At 42.5% G+C, this 19,218-nt stretch overlaps 1 protein-coding gene across 1 annotated transcript; it reads left to right on the forward strand.

Annotated features, from left to right (window-relative positions):
• The first annotated feature begins 9,692 nt into the window (after positions 1-9,692).
• Positions 9,693-13,594, forward strand: LOC121540540 (acyl-coenzyme A thioesterase 1). Its single transcript, XM_041849490.1, has 10 exons — positions 9,693-9,958; positions 10,249-10,348; positions 10,643-10,833; positions 11,005-11,168; positions 11,453-11,572; positions 11,863-11,951; positions 12,072-12,165; positions 12,467-12,547; positions 12,674-12,815; positions 13,055-13,594. Exons 1-10 carry the CDS (start codon positions 9,772-9,774, stop codon positions 13,183-13,185), a joined length of 1,299 nt encoding a protein of 432 aa, XP_041705424.1. The 5' UTR covers positions 9,693-9,771; the 3' UTR covers positions 13,186-13,594.
• Positions 13,595-19,218: the final 5,624 nt, after the last annotated feature.

A 19,218-nucleotide genomic window follows, 5' to 3' on the forward strand; every position in this document is an offset into this window, starting at 1 on the left:
TGCATGCTGGCCATTTCGGAGTGAAGTGCATGATTGCCAAAATCAACCTACGCTTCTTCTGACTGGGAATTGTCAAGGAGGTGGACAGCTGGGCAAGTGAAATAACCTTTTGTTTATCAATCACATCTCCCCACTGTATATGCTGTGTTTTGAATGAATGTATGTGCTCTTTCTCAAAAGCTCTCAACAGTATGTGTTACATTAGTTCTTTTTTGGGGGGCCTAAGCCACGCAGCCAATAGAATGATAGAATGAGAGGCTTCATATAGAAAAAAGTATTCATGACCTTTTGGAGTGGACATTGTGTGACAGCTGGACGTTGGAAAAGAAGGGTGGTGCAGAACTAAAATAAGTTAGGAATTTGCCATAAGGGGATAACTGAATATGCCATGGAAGTATGTTTGTGCATTTGTGTGTGTGTATAAAAGGGATGTCTAAGCCAGAGAGAGACAGCCGTTCTATGGAACTGCTCGGCTTTCGTTATTAGATAATAAAAGTCTAATTTTTGGATTCACAGGCTCCAGTTTCTTGAGAGATATGTTTGAGTTGACTACTTTCGAGTCATATATATTTCTACGACATCAGCTGCTAGAATGCATTAGAAGGTAACAGTCAGTCAGATTTTTAAAAAAAAATCACTGACAGTTGTTGACAAAAATAGACGTGTTCAGTTCATATCCATAGCCTATTATTCATATATGATTCACTGATTGAAATTACGTCCCTATCCTCAGTAGCCCATTCCAGCAGGCTATTGGGCAACAGAAACACTTCTTACCTCGAAATCGCCTCTCTATTCATGTTAAATAAATTAGTCTATCAATTTGAACTAATCAAGCTGCTAAATCGTTCATTTTACAGCTTGCCTAGGCTACTGTATGCTATCAGGGGCTATAGGCTACCTGCATCTAGCTAACCAAACCATGGCAAAGTTGAATAACAATCATAAACCCAGATTTTAGTAGGCCTATTGAAATGACAAGTCAATCTTGCAAATAAGGCATTTGTAACGGTTTGTAGTCTTACCATCTGGCACATTGCCAAATAACGGCACAATTACCAGAAAATAGCCTAACATTCTTTTGATGTTTGTCCAAGTGTTTATTGCACAGAGATTTCGAGATCCTCGGTCCAACTTTCATCCCTCAAAGTCTCCTGTTGGATTTATCTATAGTTATCCACATGCCGCATAAGGGGTTTATTTACAATCATCAGCATCCATGGATGGAAAATTGTCTGGCGAGTTCAATAAGGGTGAGTTCTATTTTCTCTTGCAACATATTCATGTTCCTTTATTAGTCACGTTAGCTCACAATAATTATTATTTGGATGGAAAACCGAATTTTGCTTCTTACGTCGTTACAAGTTACGTCGATATTCCTTCTTAATTCGCTTGAAAACTTTATGGAAAAGGGTTTATTGGCTAACTCCTGTCTTGCTGCATGGAAAAAACTTTTGGGATAGTTTTCAGGTTTGTGTGCTGGTTTTGAGTAGTCATCGGGTTAGACATTTTGGCATGACCTGGCAACCCTGATCAGAGCAGTTGGAAAACGTTTGGCGATATAACATTTGCCCCAATACGTTTCAATCTGGTGTGGCCAGCAGCACTGACCGCCAGTTACTTCTCAGCGCATTTTTGCGTTTCAGTTCAACATTTACCTGCTCAGTCACAGTCTACCATTGAAGACTACACCCAGAAAAGTCGTGCTATTTGTATTTTAGCAATATGATGGCGCTTCATTCAAGCACCACTACCTGCGAGTCACAACTTCTCAAGCAGTAGGCTACAGAAATGTATACACTACATGACCAAAAGTATGTGGACACCTGTTCGTCGAACATCTCATTCCAAAATCATGGGCAGTAATATCGAGTTGGTCCCCCCTTTGCTGCTATAACAGCCTCCACTCTTATGAGAAGGCTTTCCACTACATGTTGGAACATTGCTGCCGGGACTTAAAATCAAATCAAGTTTTATTTGTCACATGCGCCGAATACAACAGGTGTAGACCTTAACAGTGAAATGCTTACTTACGAGCCTTTAACCAACAATGCAGTTTTAAGAAAAATAAGTGTTAAGTAAAAAATAGATAAATAAAAAAGAAATAATTAAAGATAAGCAGTAAAATAACAGTAGCGAGGCTATATACAGGGGGTACCGGTACAGAGTCAATGTGCGGGGGCACAGGTTAGTTAAGGTAATATGTACATATAGGTAGAGTTAAAGTGACTATGCATAGATAATAAACAGAGAGTGGCAGCAGCGTAAAAGAGGGGGGGAATGCAAATAGTCCAGGTAGCCATTTCATTAGCTGTTCAGGAGTCTTATGACTTGGGGATTGACAATACATTTCACATGCTGTTGTGCAAATGGAATAGACAACAGGTGGAAATTATAGGCAATTAGCAAGACACCCCCCAATAAAGGACTGGTTTTGCAGGTGGTGACCACAGACCACTTCTCAGTTCCTATGCTTCCTGGCTGATGTTTTGGTCACTTTTGAATGCTGGCGTTGCTTTCACTCTAGTGGTAGCATGAGACGGAGTCTACAACCCACACAAGTGGCTCAGGTAGTGTAGCTCATCCAGGATGGCACATCAATGCGAGCTGTGGCAAGAAGGTTTGCTGTGTCTGTCAGCGTAGTGTCCAGAGCATGGAGGCGCTACCAGGACACAGGCCAGTACATCAGGAGACGTGGAGGAGGCCGTAGGAGGGCAACAACCCAGCAGCAGGACTGCTACCTCCGCCTTCGTGCAAGGAGGAGCAGGAGGAGCACTGCCAGAGCCCTGCAAAATGACCTCCAGCAGGCCACAAATGTGCATGTGTCTGCTCAAACGGTCAGAAACAGACTCCATGAGGGTGGTATGAGGGCCCGACGTCCACAGGTGGGGGTTGTGCTTACAGCCCAACACCGTGCAGGACGTTTGGCATTTGCCAGAGAACACCAAGATTGGCAAATTCGCCACTGGCGCCCTGTGCTCTTCACAGATGAAAGAAGGTTCACACTGAGCACATGTGACAGACGTGACAGAGTCTGGAGACGCCGTGGAGAACGTTCTGCTGCCTGCAACATCCTCCAGCATGACCGGTTTGGCGGTGGGTCAGTCATGGTGTGGGGTGGCATTTCTTTGGGGGGCCGCACAGCCCTCCATGTGCTCGCCAGAGGTAGCCTGACTGCCATTAGGTACCGAGATGAGATCCTCAGACCCCTTGTGAGACCATATGCTGGTGCGGTTGGCCCTGGGTTCCTCCTAATGCAAGACAATGCTAGACCTCATGTGGCTGGAGTGTGTCAGCAGTTCCTGCAAGAGGAAGGCATTGATGCTATGGACTGGCCCGCCCGTTCCCCAGACCTGAATCCAATTGAGCACATCTGGGACATCATGTCTCGCTCCATCCACCAACGCCACATTGCACCACAGACTGTCCAGGAGTTGGCGGATGCTTTAGTCCAGGTCTGGGAGGAGATCCCTCAGGAGACCATCCGCCACCTCATCAGGAGCATGCCCAGGCGTTGTAGGGAGGTCATACAGGCACGTGGAGGCCACACACACTACTGAGCCTAATTTTGACTTGTTTTAAGGACATCACATCAAAGTTGGATCAGCTTGTAGTGTGGTTTTCCATTTAAAATTTTGAGGGTGACTCCAAATCCAGACCTCCATGGGTTGATACATTTGATTTCCATTGATCATTTTTGTGTGATTTTGTTGTCAGCACATTCAACTATGTAAAGAAAAAAGTATTTAATAAGATTATTTCATTCATTCAGATATAGGATGTGTTATTTTAGTGTTCCCTTTATTTTTTTGAGCAGTGTATATACATTACATACTTTAGAAACAAAATTGAATGCAATTAATAAAATGCAATTCTAAAGAATAGAGTAATGACTTGCTACATTATATTAAACAGCTTTTTAATACATATCATAATAACCAAATATAGGCTATTACAGTTTTTTTTTCTTTTCGTTTTGGTACACTATCTTAGTACAAAACTCCAAACTGGTCACACTTGTAACGCAGCCAGTCTTTCATTCAAAACCTGTCATTGTGCATTCATTTGGACTGTAAACTTATTTCGCCACACAGCCATTGATTCAAAATATACGTTGTGAAAATTGTTATCTTTTCAATTTAGTAGTTTTAACTACCAGTTAATCCAATAGCAAACAATGCACGATACATGTTTTAAATCGCCCTTAGATGTGCTGAAAGTAATATGCTATAGTACTGTAAATTTTATATTAGGTAATACACTTACATTACCCAACAAAATTGACAGAAAATCTATAATTTCCATAAGATCTATCCAATGTGTAATCAAAGGTGTGATCAATGAAGACATCCTCTACAATCATTCATGCAAAAAAAAAACGCATATGTAATTGCAACATAGGTGTACTGTCTGTAATCAAATGTAAGAAATTAAATTAAACAAATGTAATGAATGAAAATAAAACATAACCTTTAGCACTCATTAATTTGCATCAAGCCTGTCTTGAGCATTAGACCATAAATTCTCATCCACATCACAGTGAATGTCCTCATTGTTCAGGCTCCGCGGGAAAAACCTTTTGGCATGGCGAATACAAGCATGACATTGGTCTGCATTGATGTTGTTGCATGCCTCATCCATGGCCAGAAGGAGGGTGGCACGCTCATGGGGATGGCGATCGTACACATTCCACCTCCACGCTGAAAATAAATCCTCAATAGGGGGAAAGGAGATTATGGGGGCAGGTATAGGGTCATGAATCGGTATTGCGCCCGAAACCATGCCTGAACCACCTCTGCATGGTGGAACCTGACATTGTCCCTCACAGTGACATAGGTGAACCCTTCACCTTGACAGGCCTGCTCAATTTCTTTGAGAAACACATTGAGGTGTGCAGCGTTAAGGATCCAAGTAATGGCCTATGTCCTACCACACAATCTTCAGAGATAGCTGCGCACATAGAGATGTTTCCCCCGTCGTTGTCCAGGCACTTGGACGGTCACTCGTTGGCCGATGAGGTTCTGCCCACGGCAACGAGTTTTGGCCAGGTTGAAGCCTGCTACATCAACAAAGATATGTGACCGACTGGCTCGATTCGGTCTTATGTAGAAACATTTGAAATTGTGTTTTTTACATTGGATAAAAGTAGAGACTCAGAGCTAGAAAATGGTATATCATACGCTATAGTTGAGGAACAATGGGAAAGTAATTCTGCTTTAAAAGTTGATAAACCTATAACCCACTTTTGAGAAAATGGCCTTTGACTGTTTTGGTACACCTACTGGAGACCTCTTCTTTGTCTACACCCATTCAGCATTGTTCACACCTTCTTAAGACTTAGTCCCACCCATCTCTTTAAGGGTTGATCCGAGAGTTCTGTCCTAACAACAGCAGTCAAGCACGTTGGCTAGCTTGCTAGCTACTTCCAGACACAAATGAGAGAACAGCTCACTCTGACCATTTTACTCGCCCTAGCAGAGCTGGTTAGGCTGTTTTTATGTTATCCAGAGCGTTGGTGACTGCAACTGTGCTGTTGGCAACAATTTATGCTTTTTTGCCAACATTTACTGGCACCGGCCATATTCAACGGGTGTTGAGCGTTTGTGAATTCGTCAGTTATTCTGCGCTCTGGCACACTCAGATGGGAGTGCTCTGAAATCGGAGTAGATAGCCAAAGCGAATTTACCAGCTACGTCTATCAACAGTTTTCGCAGTGACATCATTAACATTCTATTGAAATGGTTACTTGCAATGAACAATGAACCATAATCCCAACTCATGACGTTACTACCCTGCATGAATCTACAGGTAGCTAACCAACCAGGTTCAATGTTAGCTAGCTGACTTAACAACAGCAGTCAAGCACTCAAGCTAATTGGCTAATGTTGGCTAGCTTGCTAGCTACTTCCAGACACAAATGAGAGAACAGCTCACTGACCATTTTACTCACCCTATTGAAATGGATACTTGCATAGTGGAGTATTTTGTTAAGACATGTAGCTAGCTAGCTAAACAATTAACCATAATCCCAACTCATGACGTTACTATTCTGCATGAATCTGCAGACAGCTAAACAAGCAGGTTCAATGTTAGCTAGCTAACATTAGGCTATAACTAGCAAAGCAAATGGCTCTGAGATACGAATAATATTACTACACAGATCATACACGTAACGTTAGCTAGCGAGCCAGCCACCTAGCGAGCTAACAGTACACTTTAACTTGAAATTAATACGACTTTCTGACAAAATTAGAAACGTGTAATATCTGAAAATGCTAGACTATCTTACCCGTATACATGGATGGATGCTTCTCCCTCTCTCACGGATGCCATAGTTGCCCTTACTTTGAAGATGTAATCCGGAGACAGGTGTTTTCTCCATCTCCTTAGCTATCATACTCTAATTCCACTGATTTCAAAACTCGGTCCTCCAGAAAGTGGAGAGCAACACTTATGCAGATCTACTATGCGATATAAATTATTTAAAAAAAAAAGCGTTAGACAGGATTACCTACACATACTGACTAGCTCAAATAGACAGAAGCGTGCTACATGGCAAACCAATACGAACTCATCTCTCGGCATGTCCAGCCCACTCATTATCTCAGCCAATCATGGCTAGCGGGAAGGTTGCTGTCTTTTTCTGTGGCTAAACCAACTAGGCTCGTAATTTCACAATTTTATTCGTATTTACAGATGGCTTACAAGTTTGTTATTAAGGCACATGAAAATGCACATGTTCCAGAAGGCATTTCTGCCCAAAAACACATTTTGATAAAAAAAAAAAAAAGTTTACGTTCAAATGGCTCTCCTGTGAGGTAGTGACGCGTGACATACACCTAGTTTCCTGAAACGAGTCACATATGTTTGTGATGGTTCACAGCAGCATCAAACACTATCACCCTCTAACAATATGTGCATTAATAGTAACAGTAATACAGTATATAATGCTGGACCTGAACATACTCTGCCCGCAGTTGTTTTAACTGGTCGTTGTTTCTCTCAGAAGGCACCAGGTAAATGTGTTTCATAGATACCTGCTGCCTCATCAAAAGGCAGGTGATTGTTGGTAGGCTGATGGATGCCACATTGGCAAAGGTTTCATCGTCCTCCTCAATGGCCTGCTTTATTTCAGACAGCCGTATGTCATTCCTGGCCCTCAGCATTTCCACCACTGCCCACTCCTGCTGGTTGGTCAGCACACGACCACAGCCACCACCATGGGGTCTTCTGTCAATTCTGAGGGTAGAACAGAGTATACTGTCAATAGATCATACTGTAAGAATACTGTAACATGTTTTGTGAATTGACATGCATTACAATATGTCATTTACTGTAAATGTAATGGTAAAGCATAGTGCATATCCTGCAGACTTACTGGTTTTCTTGGCGAAATGTTCTCATGATCGAATTGACAGTTGATCTTTTCAGATTGGGGTGAACTAATCTGTCAGCCTCTGCCATGGTAATGCCTCTGTTTACCACATGGTCAACGACGATGGCCCAGACTTCATTAGGCACAACCGTTCCCTGCCATCTGCCTCCCTCTCTCTGATGTCCACCTCTTTGACGGGGCCCATGCCCACCTCTTTGACATCTTTGATGGGGCCCATGCCCACCTCTTTGACCTCTTTGATGGGGCCCATGCCCACCTCTTTGACCTCTTTGATGGGGCCCATGCCCACCTCTTTGACCTCTCTGATGGGCCCCTTGTCCACGAGCTCTTTGATTTCTTCCTCTCTCTTGCTGTCTATCCTGCTCCATGTTGAAATCAATTAGCAATAACGAGTAGTCATTGTGTATGGTTATCAAGTATCATACATGTAATTTAGATGTTTATACTTTACAAACACACATTTTATTTCTGTAGTTCTCAAAATCCATATAGTGGACAAACCAGTTTAAAATCTATAGGTTTACCAAACGGTTAAGTGATTAACCATTAAGTGCAGTTGGATTAAGTGATGGTCATATGTATTTAAACAAATGAGAAGAGAATCGTATGAAAAGGCAATTACTTTATATGAAAGGTATTTCTAGATGAAACACTGATTAGGTTTGGTGAAAAAGTTACTGTGTGATTTTGTTTGTTATACAAGTGTCAATTGAAAATGATATTTTTTGTCCTACGAGTTGTGAGATTTTTACACATACAGTGCATTCGGAAAGTATTCAGATCCCTTTACTTTTTCCACATTTTGTTACATTACAGCCTTATTCTAAAATTGATTAAATTGTTTTTTCCCTCACCAATCTACACACAATACCCCATAATGACAGAGCAAAAAACTGGTTTTTAGAATTTTTAGCAAATTTATTACAAATCAAAAACGGAAATATCACATTTACATAAGTATTCAGACCCTTTACTCAGTACTTTGTTGAAGCACCTTTGGCAGGGATTACAGCCTCAAGTATTCTTGGGTATGACACTACAAGCTTGGCACAACTGTATTTGGGGAATTTCTCCCATTCTTCTCTGCAGATACTCTCAAGCTCTGTCAGGTTGGATGGGGATCGTCGCTGCACAGCTATTTTCAGGTCTCTCCAGAGATGTTCGATCGGGTTCAATTCCGGGCTCTGGCTGGGCCACTCAAGGACATTCAGAGACTTGTCCCGAAGCCATTCCTGCGTTGTCTTGGCTGTGTGCTTAAGGTTGTTGTCCTGTTGGAAGGTGAACCTTTGCCCCAGTCTGAGGTCCTGAGCGCTCTGGAGCAGGTTTTCATCAAGGATCTCTCTGTACTTTGCGCCGTTCATCATTCCCTCGATCCTTACTAGTCTCACAGTCCCTGCCACTGAAAAACATCCCCACAGCATGATGCTGTCACCACCATGCTTCACCGTAGGAATGGTGCCAGGTTTCCTCCAGACGTGACGCTTGGCATTCAGGCAAAGAGTTCAATCTTGGTTTCATCAGACCAGAGAATCTTGTTTCCCATGGTCTGAGAGTCTTTAGGTGCCTTTTGGCAAATTCCAACGGGCTGTCATGTGCCTTTTATTGAGGAGTGGCCTCTGTGTGGCCACTCAACCATAAAGGTCTGATTGGTGGAGTGCTGCAGAGATGGTTGTCCTTCTGGAAGGTTCTCCCATCTCCACAGGGGAACTCTGGAGCTCTGTCAGAGTGACCATCGGGTTCTTGGTCACCTCCCTGACCAAGGCTCTTCTCCCCCGATTTCTCAGTTTGGCCGGGCAGCCAGCTCTAGGAAGAGTCTGGGTGGTTCCAAACTTCTTCCATTTAAGAATGATGGAGGCCGTTGTATTCTTATTAATCTACACACAATACCACATAATGACAGAGCAAAAACAGGTTTTTAGAAATTCTTCAACATTTCTTATATAAGTATTCAGACCTTTTGCTATGAGACTCGAAATTGAGCTCAAGTGCATCCTGTTTCCATTTATCATCCTTGAGATGTTTCTACAACTTGATTGGAGTCTACCTGTGGTAAATTCAATTGATTGGACATGATTTGGAAAGGCACACATTGTCTATTAATCCTCTGCAACAGATCAGAAAATCTGTTATATAATGACCTTCAGACACAAAACAGCACACACTGTACAGTTCATATACTGGTAACAGGTATTACAATATAGCTATTGCTGAATCCTTATCAGCAGAAAGTTTCAGTTATAGGGTACAGCCAGTTCAGCAATGTGGATATGCACATTTGTCATCAGAGGAACACAGTCTCAACTTCTCTTATTTTCCATTACGAGAGGGTCAACACATTTGTTTTAGTGGACATTTCCACTACAACAATTTGCGACATGAATTCTGTTCCTGTGATGACTGTAAAACCATCGAGAGCCCTCTTTGATGAGAAGTTCCATGTGGTTGTGGGGAACTTACCACCGACACAGGAGGTCACACTACATTCTTTACATCAGTCTGAAGACACAGACTACTGGGAGGCGTTTGGGCACTATGTCAGTGATGCTCAGGGAAGGGTCACAGGTGAGAGCTATTATTTCATCATATCTTTAACCAATTTCTAAAGAAACACCTCTAAATACCAATGGGAAACATTCAGTAATAATGCCACTTTTCCATTCTTTATCTACTTCAACAATATAGAAAAACACTTCCGAACACTCTAGGAGATGTATTTATGTCTGTAATTATTCGTATTTGAAGGCAGAACAGTGTTTACTCAGTCAGAGGACTTGCCCAAGTGGCAGTCTGATGAGATACCAGCTAAGAACAATGGGAGTGATTGATAATGGCAAGTTTGATGTCATTTATAGTTGCCAAGGCTCCAAGTGTAGGAGGGACATATGAGGGTGTTGAGCCAATGGGTCTGTTGTGGAGCATGAGACCAGTACCTGGCAGTAGAACTGGACTCAGGTAAGCATTTCGACCCACCTGATTTTATTCTTGAATATGAGTGAGTGTGCAACATAATATAATGCGAGTGTGAGCATTTGATGTTCATCCTGCCAGTATCCGACTGCTGCCACCATCTCTCATAAGAGTATACTGACACGCAGGCCAAGGCCGAGGTGATTGGTGGGTTTGGGATATAAATGGTCGTATCCCAAATAATTTGGGAATAAAAACAAAAAAACTGATTTGCAAAATCGATTTAGGCCTGCATACAGACCTTTGGCACTAAATGCGCTCCATACCGACCTCTTTTAGGTTGAGGAAGAAGGAGCTCCACACTCCCATGGTGGTGCACATCTCTGTGTACAGGGGACACATGAGTCAGGGGTTCAGGGAGCAGGCGGCCCTGGCGAGTGTCGTCACAGAGCGCTGGTACATGGCCCCCGGAGTCCGCAGGGTCGACATCACAGAGGGAGGGGTCACAGGGACCCTGTTCCTGCCACCAGGTATGTTGCAGCTATGAGCTACATACACCTGCCACCAGGTACAAAGGACACAAAGATAATTAACAGCATTTTTTGTGGCACAGAATAACTATATTGAATATGACTATGTTGAATATGACCATGCTCTCTGGTAGAAACAAACAATAATGTTTTTGTCATGTCATCCTGAAGGTCCCGGACCCTTCCCCGGAGTTTTAGACATGTGGGGAGGTGGTGGCGGGCTGGTGGAATATCGAGCGGCTCTCTTGGCATCCCACGGCTTTGCTGCCATGGCAGTAATGTATCTCTTCCCAGACCATAAGAAAAACGCTACCATTGGCTACCCTTACTTTGAGGTTTGTTTGTCTGCACCATTTTCTTGTAGAAATCATGGTTGATGCACAGCCATTCACAAAATACAGTATTTCTCTGTATTGTGTGTGTGTGTGTGTCTGTGTGTGTGTCATATGCCTGTGAAATGGGAACTGCGGCAAATAAGTGTACTATTTAAAAAAAAAACAATTTCAGTCAGTCATTAAGATAAAGATTGATATATAAGAACGATTGAGCAAATTTGTGCTGCTAAAGACTGATGAAAGAATCCCAAGGACTGCTATCATACATGTATATTGTACATCAGAATGCTTTCAGACTACTGCAGGATCATCCTCTAGTGGCCGCTGACAGAAGTGCTCTGCTTGGCATTTCCTTTGGCGTCCCAGTGGTTCTATCCATAACTGCCTACTCAGAAACTGTAAAGGTAAGTCCCTAAGCAACTCCTGTCATTTTTTTTTGATTTCCTGAAAAAACATATATACATATTCGCTTGAACCAGACCAAAATGTCAGCATAATACTCACCATCATTGAGTATGTCTATGTTTTGGAATATCACAAAGTCACTTGCCACATTAATATCAGAGAAAAGTTGCATTGTTGTTTATCAGTCCTGTTACTGTCTATATATCTTGCTCTGTCAGGAACATTTGTAGCATTTACACATACAATGTATTATTATTACGATTATTAAATATTTATCTACTCCTTTTAGCCAAGATGTTGTGTGTGCATCAGTGGCACCCATACTGGCCGAATTGGAGCCACTCAGTCCATTGCAGAAGCCACTAATAGGATAGAAAAGTAAGTTGATACTTCATATTTTAAATTTATGTGTGGCTCTTTAAGTAGCCATTTTTTTTAAAGAAGAAAATTACCTTTTGACTTGGTTAAAGCACATTACCTTTGCTCATGCGTTTGCAGCCGGTACAAAAAGGCCTGTCGAGATGAGAAGAATCGCCTCATCTGGAGGGACGTTTTTCTACCCATTCCAGAAGATATAGACCTGAAAGTGGAAGTAAGAGATCTGTTATGTACAGAAAGACCCTTCAGTCCTCTGCTCTTGTTTGGATGATTGTAGCGAGGGAAATGTATCCCACACAGGCGGACAGGATGATAAGGACCTCTAAAAGATTACGCTGGAGAACTCAACCAATACTGGGAACAGTTTCACACTTTCTCCAGTCCTATTATGATCCTCCAGTATCTCATTAGATTGAGGGCTCAGAAGTATTGTTGTATCTGTCAATTTTCAAATGTTTCCTAAATTGTTATTGATCTGTTCAGTTCTGCTCCATTTTGTTTTATTCTGTCCTCAGATGGGGAGGATAACATGTCCTCTGCTGCTGGTTGTTGGACAAGATGATCAGAATAACGCCGCTGTCGAATCAGCTGATGATGTAAGTTACTGTATGCATCATAAATGCTGTTTAAATACAAAATAACAATTTATGAGTTTAGTTAATTCTTTCTGAGAAAATATGAAATGATCATCTTACTAAACTCCATCCTTTTCTCCTCCTCAGATGAAGCAGATGATGGAGAGAGCAGGGAACAGTCACCTGCTGACCACTCTGTCCTACCCTGGAGCTGGTCACCTGATTGAAACGCCGTATGGGCCCCATTGCAAGGTTTCATCCTTTCTAATGCCGAAAAGCAACGAGAGAGGTGCCTTTCTGAAATCTGATCATTCATGTAGACAGTCTGTGCATATTCAGTTATTGTGCTTTACCACACCTGATTCAACTAGTCAAGTAATCATCAACATACAGTTCTATGTTCTTGTTATGTTAAGTAAGGCTATTTTATGTTACTTGAACATACCAGTATTTTCATGTAGGTCTACATTACACAGTCATTAGAATACCATGTTTCAAATCTAAAGCTGTCATTCCAACTTGTTGCAGTGGTCATGCTGTGGGGAGGCCTCACCAAACCTCACGCCGTAGCACAGGAAGACTCATGGGAGAAGATACTACGTTTTCTGCGAGAGCATCTCTATCACAGTGTCAAACCCCATGTGCAGTCCAGATTGTGAGCATTGTTTTACGTCAGGTGGCGTCACTCCTACGCATGGGAGAAGGTTTTCTCTGAGAGCATCTCTTCCAGAGCGTTGAACCACAGTCTGGATTTTGAGGTCATCAACATAGAACAAAAATATGCTGAATTGATATTAAGATAGAAACTGCCCAGATGCAGTGGAAGTGTACATCAGCATCAACCGCCACATCGAATCATGATACCAATTAAAAATGTCTTTAAAATTATGGGTTATACAAACAGATCTCAACTTAGGTTTTAGTCCTTTATGTACAACTCATGTCACTGAATTCAAAAGTGGACTTTAAATAAAACATCTACTGTTACCGTACTTATTAAGAATTATTAAATGAATTAATTAATTCCTGATTTCAAATATGCTTATGGACACCATGTTATTAAATGTGTAAAACTACAGTAGAACTATATGGCTGATTAGTTGATATTGTTGCCATAAAATGAATGTAAACTGAATGCTTCTAAGTATTGTTTTTGCTAAATTTGACATTTTAGTTATTTAGCAGACGCTCTTTTCCAGAGCGACTTACAGGAGAAATGAGGGTTAAGTGCCTTGCTCAAGGGCATATCGACAGAATTTTCACCTTGTCATCTCGGGGATTCAAATCAACGACCATTCAGTTACTGGTGGAACGCTCTTAACCGCTAGGCTACCTGAAAAAGTGTCACTTGCCACATTATCATCATCATGATGATGTGGCAAGTGACACTTTGCTTCTTCAAAGTCCAATATCTTGAAAACGTAACTGCTGACATGCAAAACATTTTGACTGTATCAACAGTGGACAAATGCAAGAAATCCCAAAATACATTTTTTTAGTGCATTTTTCTTTTAAGGTCCTGGCCAATCATTAGCAGTTGAATTAACATTTTTAAAAAACAATAAAAAAAAAAACAGAAACATGATGTGCAATGAGATATTCCCTGGCGCCGACGAGGATGGCGGCCTCGCGACTAGCTCTTAGGAAACTTTGCGGTATTTAATTTTTTATGGATTATTTTTTACATTATTAGCTCAGAAAGTGATTTGTATCAATTTGTATCATTACATACAGCCGGGAAAAATGATTGGATATCAGTGCGGTGGTAACTCACCAGCATTACGACCAGGAATACGACTTTCCCGAAGCAGATCCTTTGTTTGCTCTCCCCAGGGCAATTGAACTGATTCCAGTGGCTGTCCCAAAACATCGCCGGCGGAGGAGAGGCACTCAGAGCGGCCTGCTGGTTCGATTTAGGAGGCGCGCACACCACCCACCGCTTCCAAGTATACTACTCGCTAATGTTCAGTCTCTGGTTAACAAGCTCGACAAGCTCCGGGCAAGGATTTATTTCCAGAGAGACATCAAGGCCTGTAACATACTTTGTTTCACGGAAACATGGCTCTCTGGGGATATTCTGTCGAAATCGGTTCTCAGTTCATCGTGCAGATAGGAATAAATATCTCTCCGGGAAGCAGAAGGGTGGAGGTGTGTGTTTCATGATTAACGACTCATGGTGTAATTGTAGTAACATACAGGAACTCGAGTCCTTCTGTTCACCCGACCTAGAACACCTCACAATCAAATGCCGACCGTATTTTCTCCCAAGAGAATTTTCTTCGGTTATAGTCACGACCGTGTATATCCCCCCTCAAGCCGATACCACGACGGCCCTCAAATAACTTCACTAGACTTTATGCAAACTGGAAACCACATATCCTGAGGCTGCATTTATTGTAGCCGGGGATTTTAACAAATAAAATTTGAGGACTAGGCTGCCGAAGATCTATCAACATATCGACTGTTGTACTCGTGCTGCTAAAATCCTCGACCATTGCTATTCGAACTTCCGGGATGGTTATAAGGCCCTCCCCCGCCCTCCTTTCAGCAAATCTGACCACGACTCCATTTTTCCTCCCTTCATATAGGTAGAAACTGAAACAGGAAGTACCTGTGCTAAGGACTATTCAACGCTGGTCTGACCAATCGGAATCCATGCTTCAAGATTGTTTTGATCACGCGGACTGGGATATGTTTTGGGCCGCCTCTGAGAATAATATCGACGAATACACGGATATGGTGACTGAGTTTATCAGGAAGTGTATAGGTGATGTTGTGCCAACTGTGACTATTAAAACCTACCCTAACCAGAAACCGTGGATAGATGGCAGCCTTTGCGCAATACTGTAAGTGCAAACCACCGCATTTAACCATGGCAAGGTGACTGGGAATATGGCAGAATACAAAAAGTGTAGCTACTCACTCCGCAAGGCAATTAAACTGGCAAAACATCAGTATAGAGACAAAGTGGAGTCGCAATTCAACGGCTCAGACACGAGATGTATATGGCAGGGTATACAGACAATCACGGACTACAAAAGGAAAACCAGCCACGTCGCCGACACCGACATCTCGCTTCCAGACAAGCTAAACACCTTCTTCACCCACTTTCAGGATAACACAGTGCCACGGACGAGGCCCACTACCAAGGACTGTGGCCTCTCCTTCTCCGTGGCCAACGTGAGTAAGACATTTAAGCATGTCAACCCCCGCAAGGCTGCCGGCCCAGACGGCATCCCTAGCCGTGTCCTCAGAGCATGCGCAGACCAGCTGGCTGGTGTGTTTATGGACATATTCAATCTCTCCCTTTCCCAATCTACTGTTCCCACATGCTTCAAGATGGCCACCATTGTTCCTGTACCCAAGAAAGCAAAGGTAACTGAACTAAATGACTATCGCCCCGTAGCACTCACCTCTGTCATCATGAAGTGCTTTGAGAGACTAGTCAAGGATCATACCTCTACCTTACCTGTCACCCTAGACCCACTTCAATTTGCTTACTGCCCCAATAGATCCACAGACGATGCAATCGCCATCACACTGCACACTGTCCTATCCCACCTGGACAAGAGGAATACCTATGTAAGAATGCTGTTCATTGACTATAGCTCAGCATTCAACACCATAGTACGCTCCAAGCTCATCATTAAGCTCGAGGCCCTGGGTCTGAACCCCGCCCTGTGCAACTGGGTCCTGGACTTCCTGATGGGCCGCCCCCAGGTGGTGAAGGTAGGAAACAACATCTCCACTTCGCTGATCCTCAACAATGGGGCCCCACAAGGGTGCGTGCTCAGCCCCCTCCTTTACTCCCTGTTCACCCATGACTGCGTGGCCAAGCACGCCTCCAACTCAATCATCAAGTTTGCAGATGACACAACAGTAGTAGGCTTGATTACCAACAATGACGAGACCGCCTACAGGGAGGAGGTGAGGGCTCTGGGAGTGTGTGTGCCAGGAAAATAACCTCTCACTCAACGTCGACAAAACAAAGGAGATGATTGTGGACTTCAGGAAACAGCAGAGGGTGCACCCCCATATTCACATCGACGGGACCGCAGTGGAGAAGGTTTGAGGCTGCTGCTGCCTATTGAAATCACTGGCCACTTTAAGAAATGGAACACTAGTCACTTTAATAATGTTTACATATCTTGCACTACTCATCTCATATGTATATACTGTATTCTATTCTATAATATTCTACTGTATCTTAGTCCATGCCGCTCTGTCATTGCTTGTCCATATATGTATATATTCTTAAATTCCATTCCTTACTAAATTTGTGTGTATTGGGTATATGTTGTGAAATTGTTAGATATTACTTGTTAGATATTACTGCACTGTCCGAGCTAGAAGCGCAAGCATTTCGCTACACCCGCAATAACATCTGCTAAACACGTGTATGTGACAAATAAAAATTGATTTGATTTATAAATGTTTTCACAAAAAATGAAAACCCTGCTTCTGTGGAATCAAAGACACCATTATTTGTCATATACAGTACATTTTATCCATGATGATATTTAGCAAAAACAATTCAGTTTACATTCTGCTGACATGTACAACATTTTGGGACTGTATTAACAGTGGAATAATGTAAAAAATATTTTTCATTTAACCCTCCCGTTGTCCTAGGGTCAAAATGACCCGCCACTGTGTTGAACCAACTTTATTTAATTTTTATATTTTTTGGATCATTTGTGAGAAGGAGGCAGTGATACTTTCTTTAAAGTCTCACTGCCTCCTTCTCACAAATGATCCCCAAAATATAAAAATTAAATAAAGTTGGTTCAACACAGTGGCGGGTCATTTTGACCCTAGGACAACGGGAGGGTTAAGAACTTACAAATTCGTAACATATTGTACGAATTAGAATTTTAACATATCATACGAATTGCAGGATTTAAAAAATATATTTTTTGCAATATGTAACATATACGAAATGGATGACGTACGCAATTGCGCAACATTTTTGTGGACCCATTTTGGCTCGTGAGCGCTACTTTCAAAACCTTTATAACTCATGTTTTACTTTTTAGTATTTTATTGTGATCCCCATTTGCTGTTGCTGAAGCAGCAGCTACACTTCCTGGATTCAAAACAAAACATAAAACATGACATAATACAGAATACCAATAGACAAGAACAGCTCAAGGACAGAACAACACAACTTTAAAATAAGAAAAGTAGAAGAAAAGAAAAGGTCATACTGACAGTCACACAAATTACTGACAGTCACCCACACATCAGTACATATACACTACCAGTCAAAAGTTTGGACACACCTACAGTGGGGAGAACAAGTTTTTGATACACTGCCAATTTTGCAGGTTTTCCTACTTACAAAGCATGTAGAGGTCTGTAATTTTTTATCATAGGTACACTTCAATTGTGAGAGACGGAATCTAAAACAAAAATCCAGAAAATCCCATTGTATGATTTTTAAGATATTAATTTGCATTTTATTGCATGACATAAGTATTTGATACATCAGAAAAGCAGAACTTAATATTTGGTACAGAAACCTTTGTTTGCAATTATAGATATCATACATTTCCTGTAGGTCTTGACCAGGTCTGCACACACTGCAGCAGGGTTTTTGGCCCACTACTCCATACAGACCTACTCCATGGCCCACTACTCCATACAGACCTCAGTTTTCGGGGCTGTCGCTGGGCAATACGGAGTTTCAGCTCCCTCCAAAGATTTTCTATTGGGTTCAGGTCTGGAGACTGGCTAGGCCACTCCAGGACCTTGAGATGCTTCTTACGGAACCACTCCTTAGTTGCCCTGGCTGTGTGTTTCGGGTCGTTGTCATGCTGGAAGACCCAGCCACGACCCATCTTCAATGCTCTTACTGAGGGAAGGAGGTTGTTGGCCAAGATCTCGCGATACATGGCCCCATCCATCCTCCCCTCAATACGGTGCAGTCGTCCTGTCCCCTTTGCAGAAAAGCATCCCCAAAGAATTATGTTTCCACCTCCATGCTTCATGGTTGGGATGGTATTCTTGGGGTTGTACTCATCCTTCTTCTTCCTCCAAACACGGTGAGTGGAGTTTAGACCAAAAAGCTCTATTTTTGTCTCATCAGACCACATGACCTTCTCCCATTCCTCCTCTGGATCATCCAGATGGTCATTGGCAAACTTCAGACGGGCCTGGACATGCGCTGGCTTGAGCAGGGGGACATTGAGTGCGCTGCAGGATTTTAATCCATGACGGCGTAGTGTGTTACTAATGGTTTTCTTTGAGACTGTGGTCCCAGCTCTCTTCAGGTCATTGACCAGGTCCTGCCGTGTAGTTCTGGGCTGATCCCTCACCTTCCTCATGATCATTGATGCCCCACGAGGTGAGATCTTGCATGGAGCCCCAGACCGAGGGTGATTGACCGTCATCTTGAACTTCTTCCATTTTCTAATAATTGCGCCAACAGTTGTTGCCTTCTCACCAAGCTGCTTGCCTATTGTCCTGTAGCCCATCCCAGCCTTGTGCAGGTCTACAATTGTATCCCTGATGTCCTTACACAGCTCTCTGGTGTTGGCCATTGTGGAGAGGTTGGAGTCTGTTTGATTGAGTGTGTGGACAGGTATCTTTTATACAGGTAACGAGTTCAAACAGGTGCAGTTAATACAGGCAATGAGTGGAGAACAGGAGGGCTTCTTAAAGAAAAACTAACAGGTCTGTGAGACCCGGAA

This window comes from Coregonus clupeaformis, chromosome 26, assembly GCF_020615455.1.
Source record: "Coregonus clupeaformis isolate EN_2021a chromosome 26, ASM2061545v1, whole genome shotgun sequence".
NCBI lineage: Eukaryota > Metazoa > Chordata > Actinopteri > Salmoniformes > Salmonidae > Coregonus > Coregonus clupeaformis.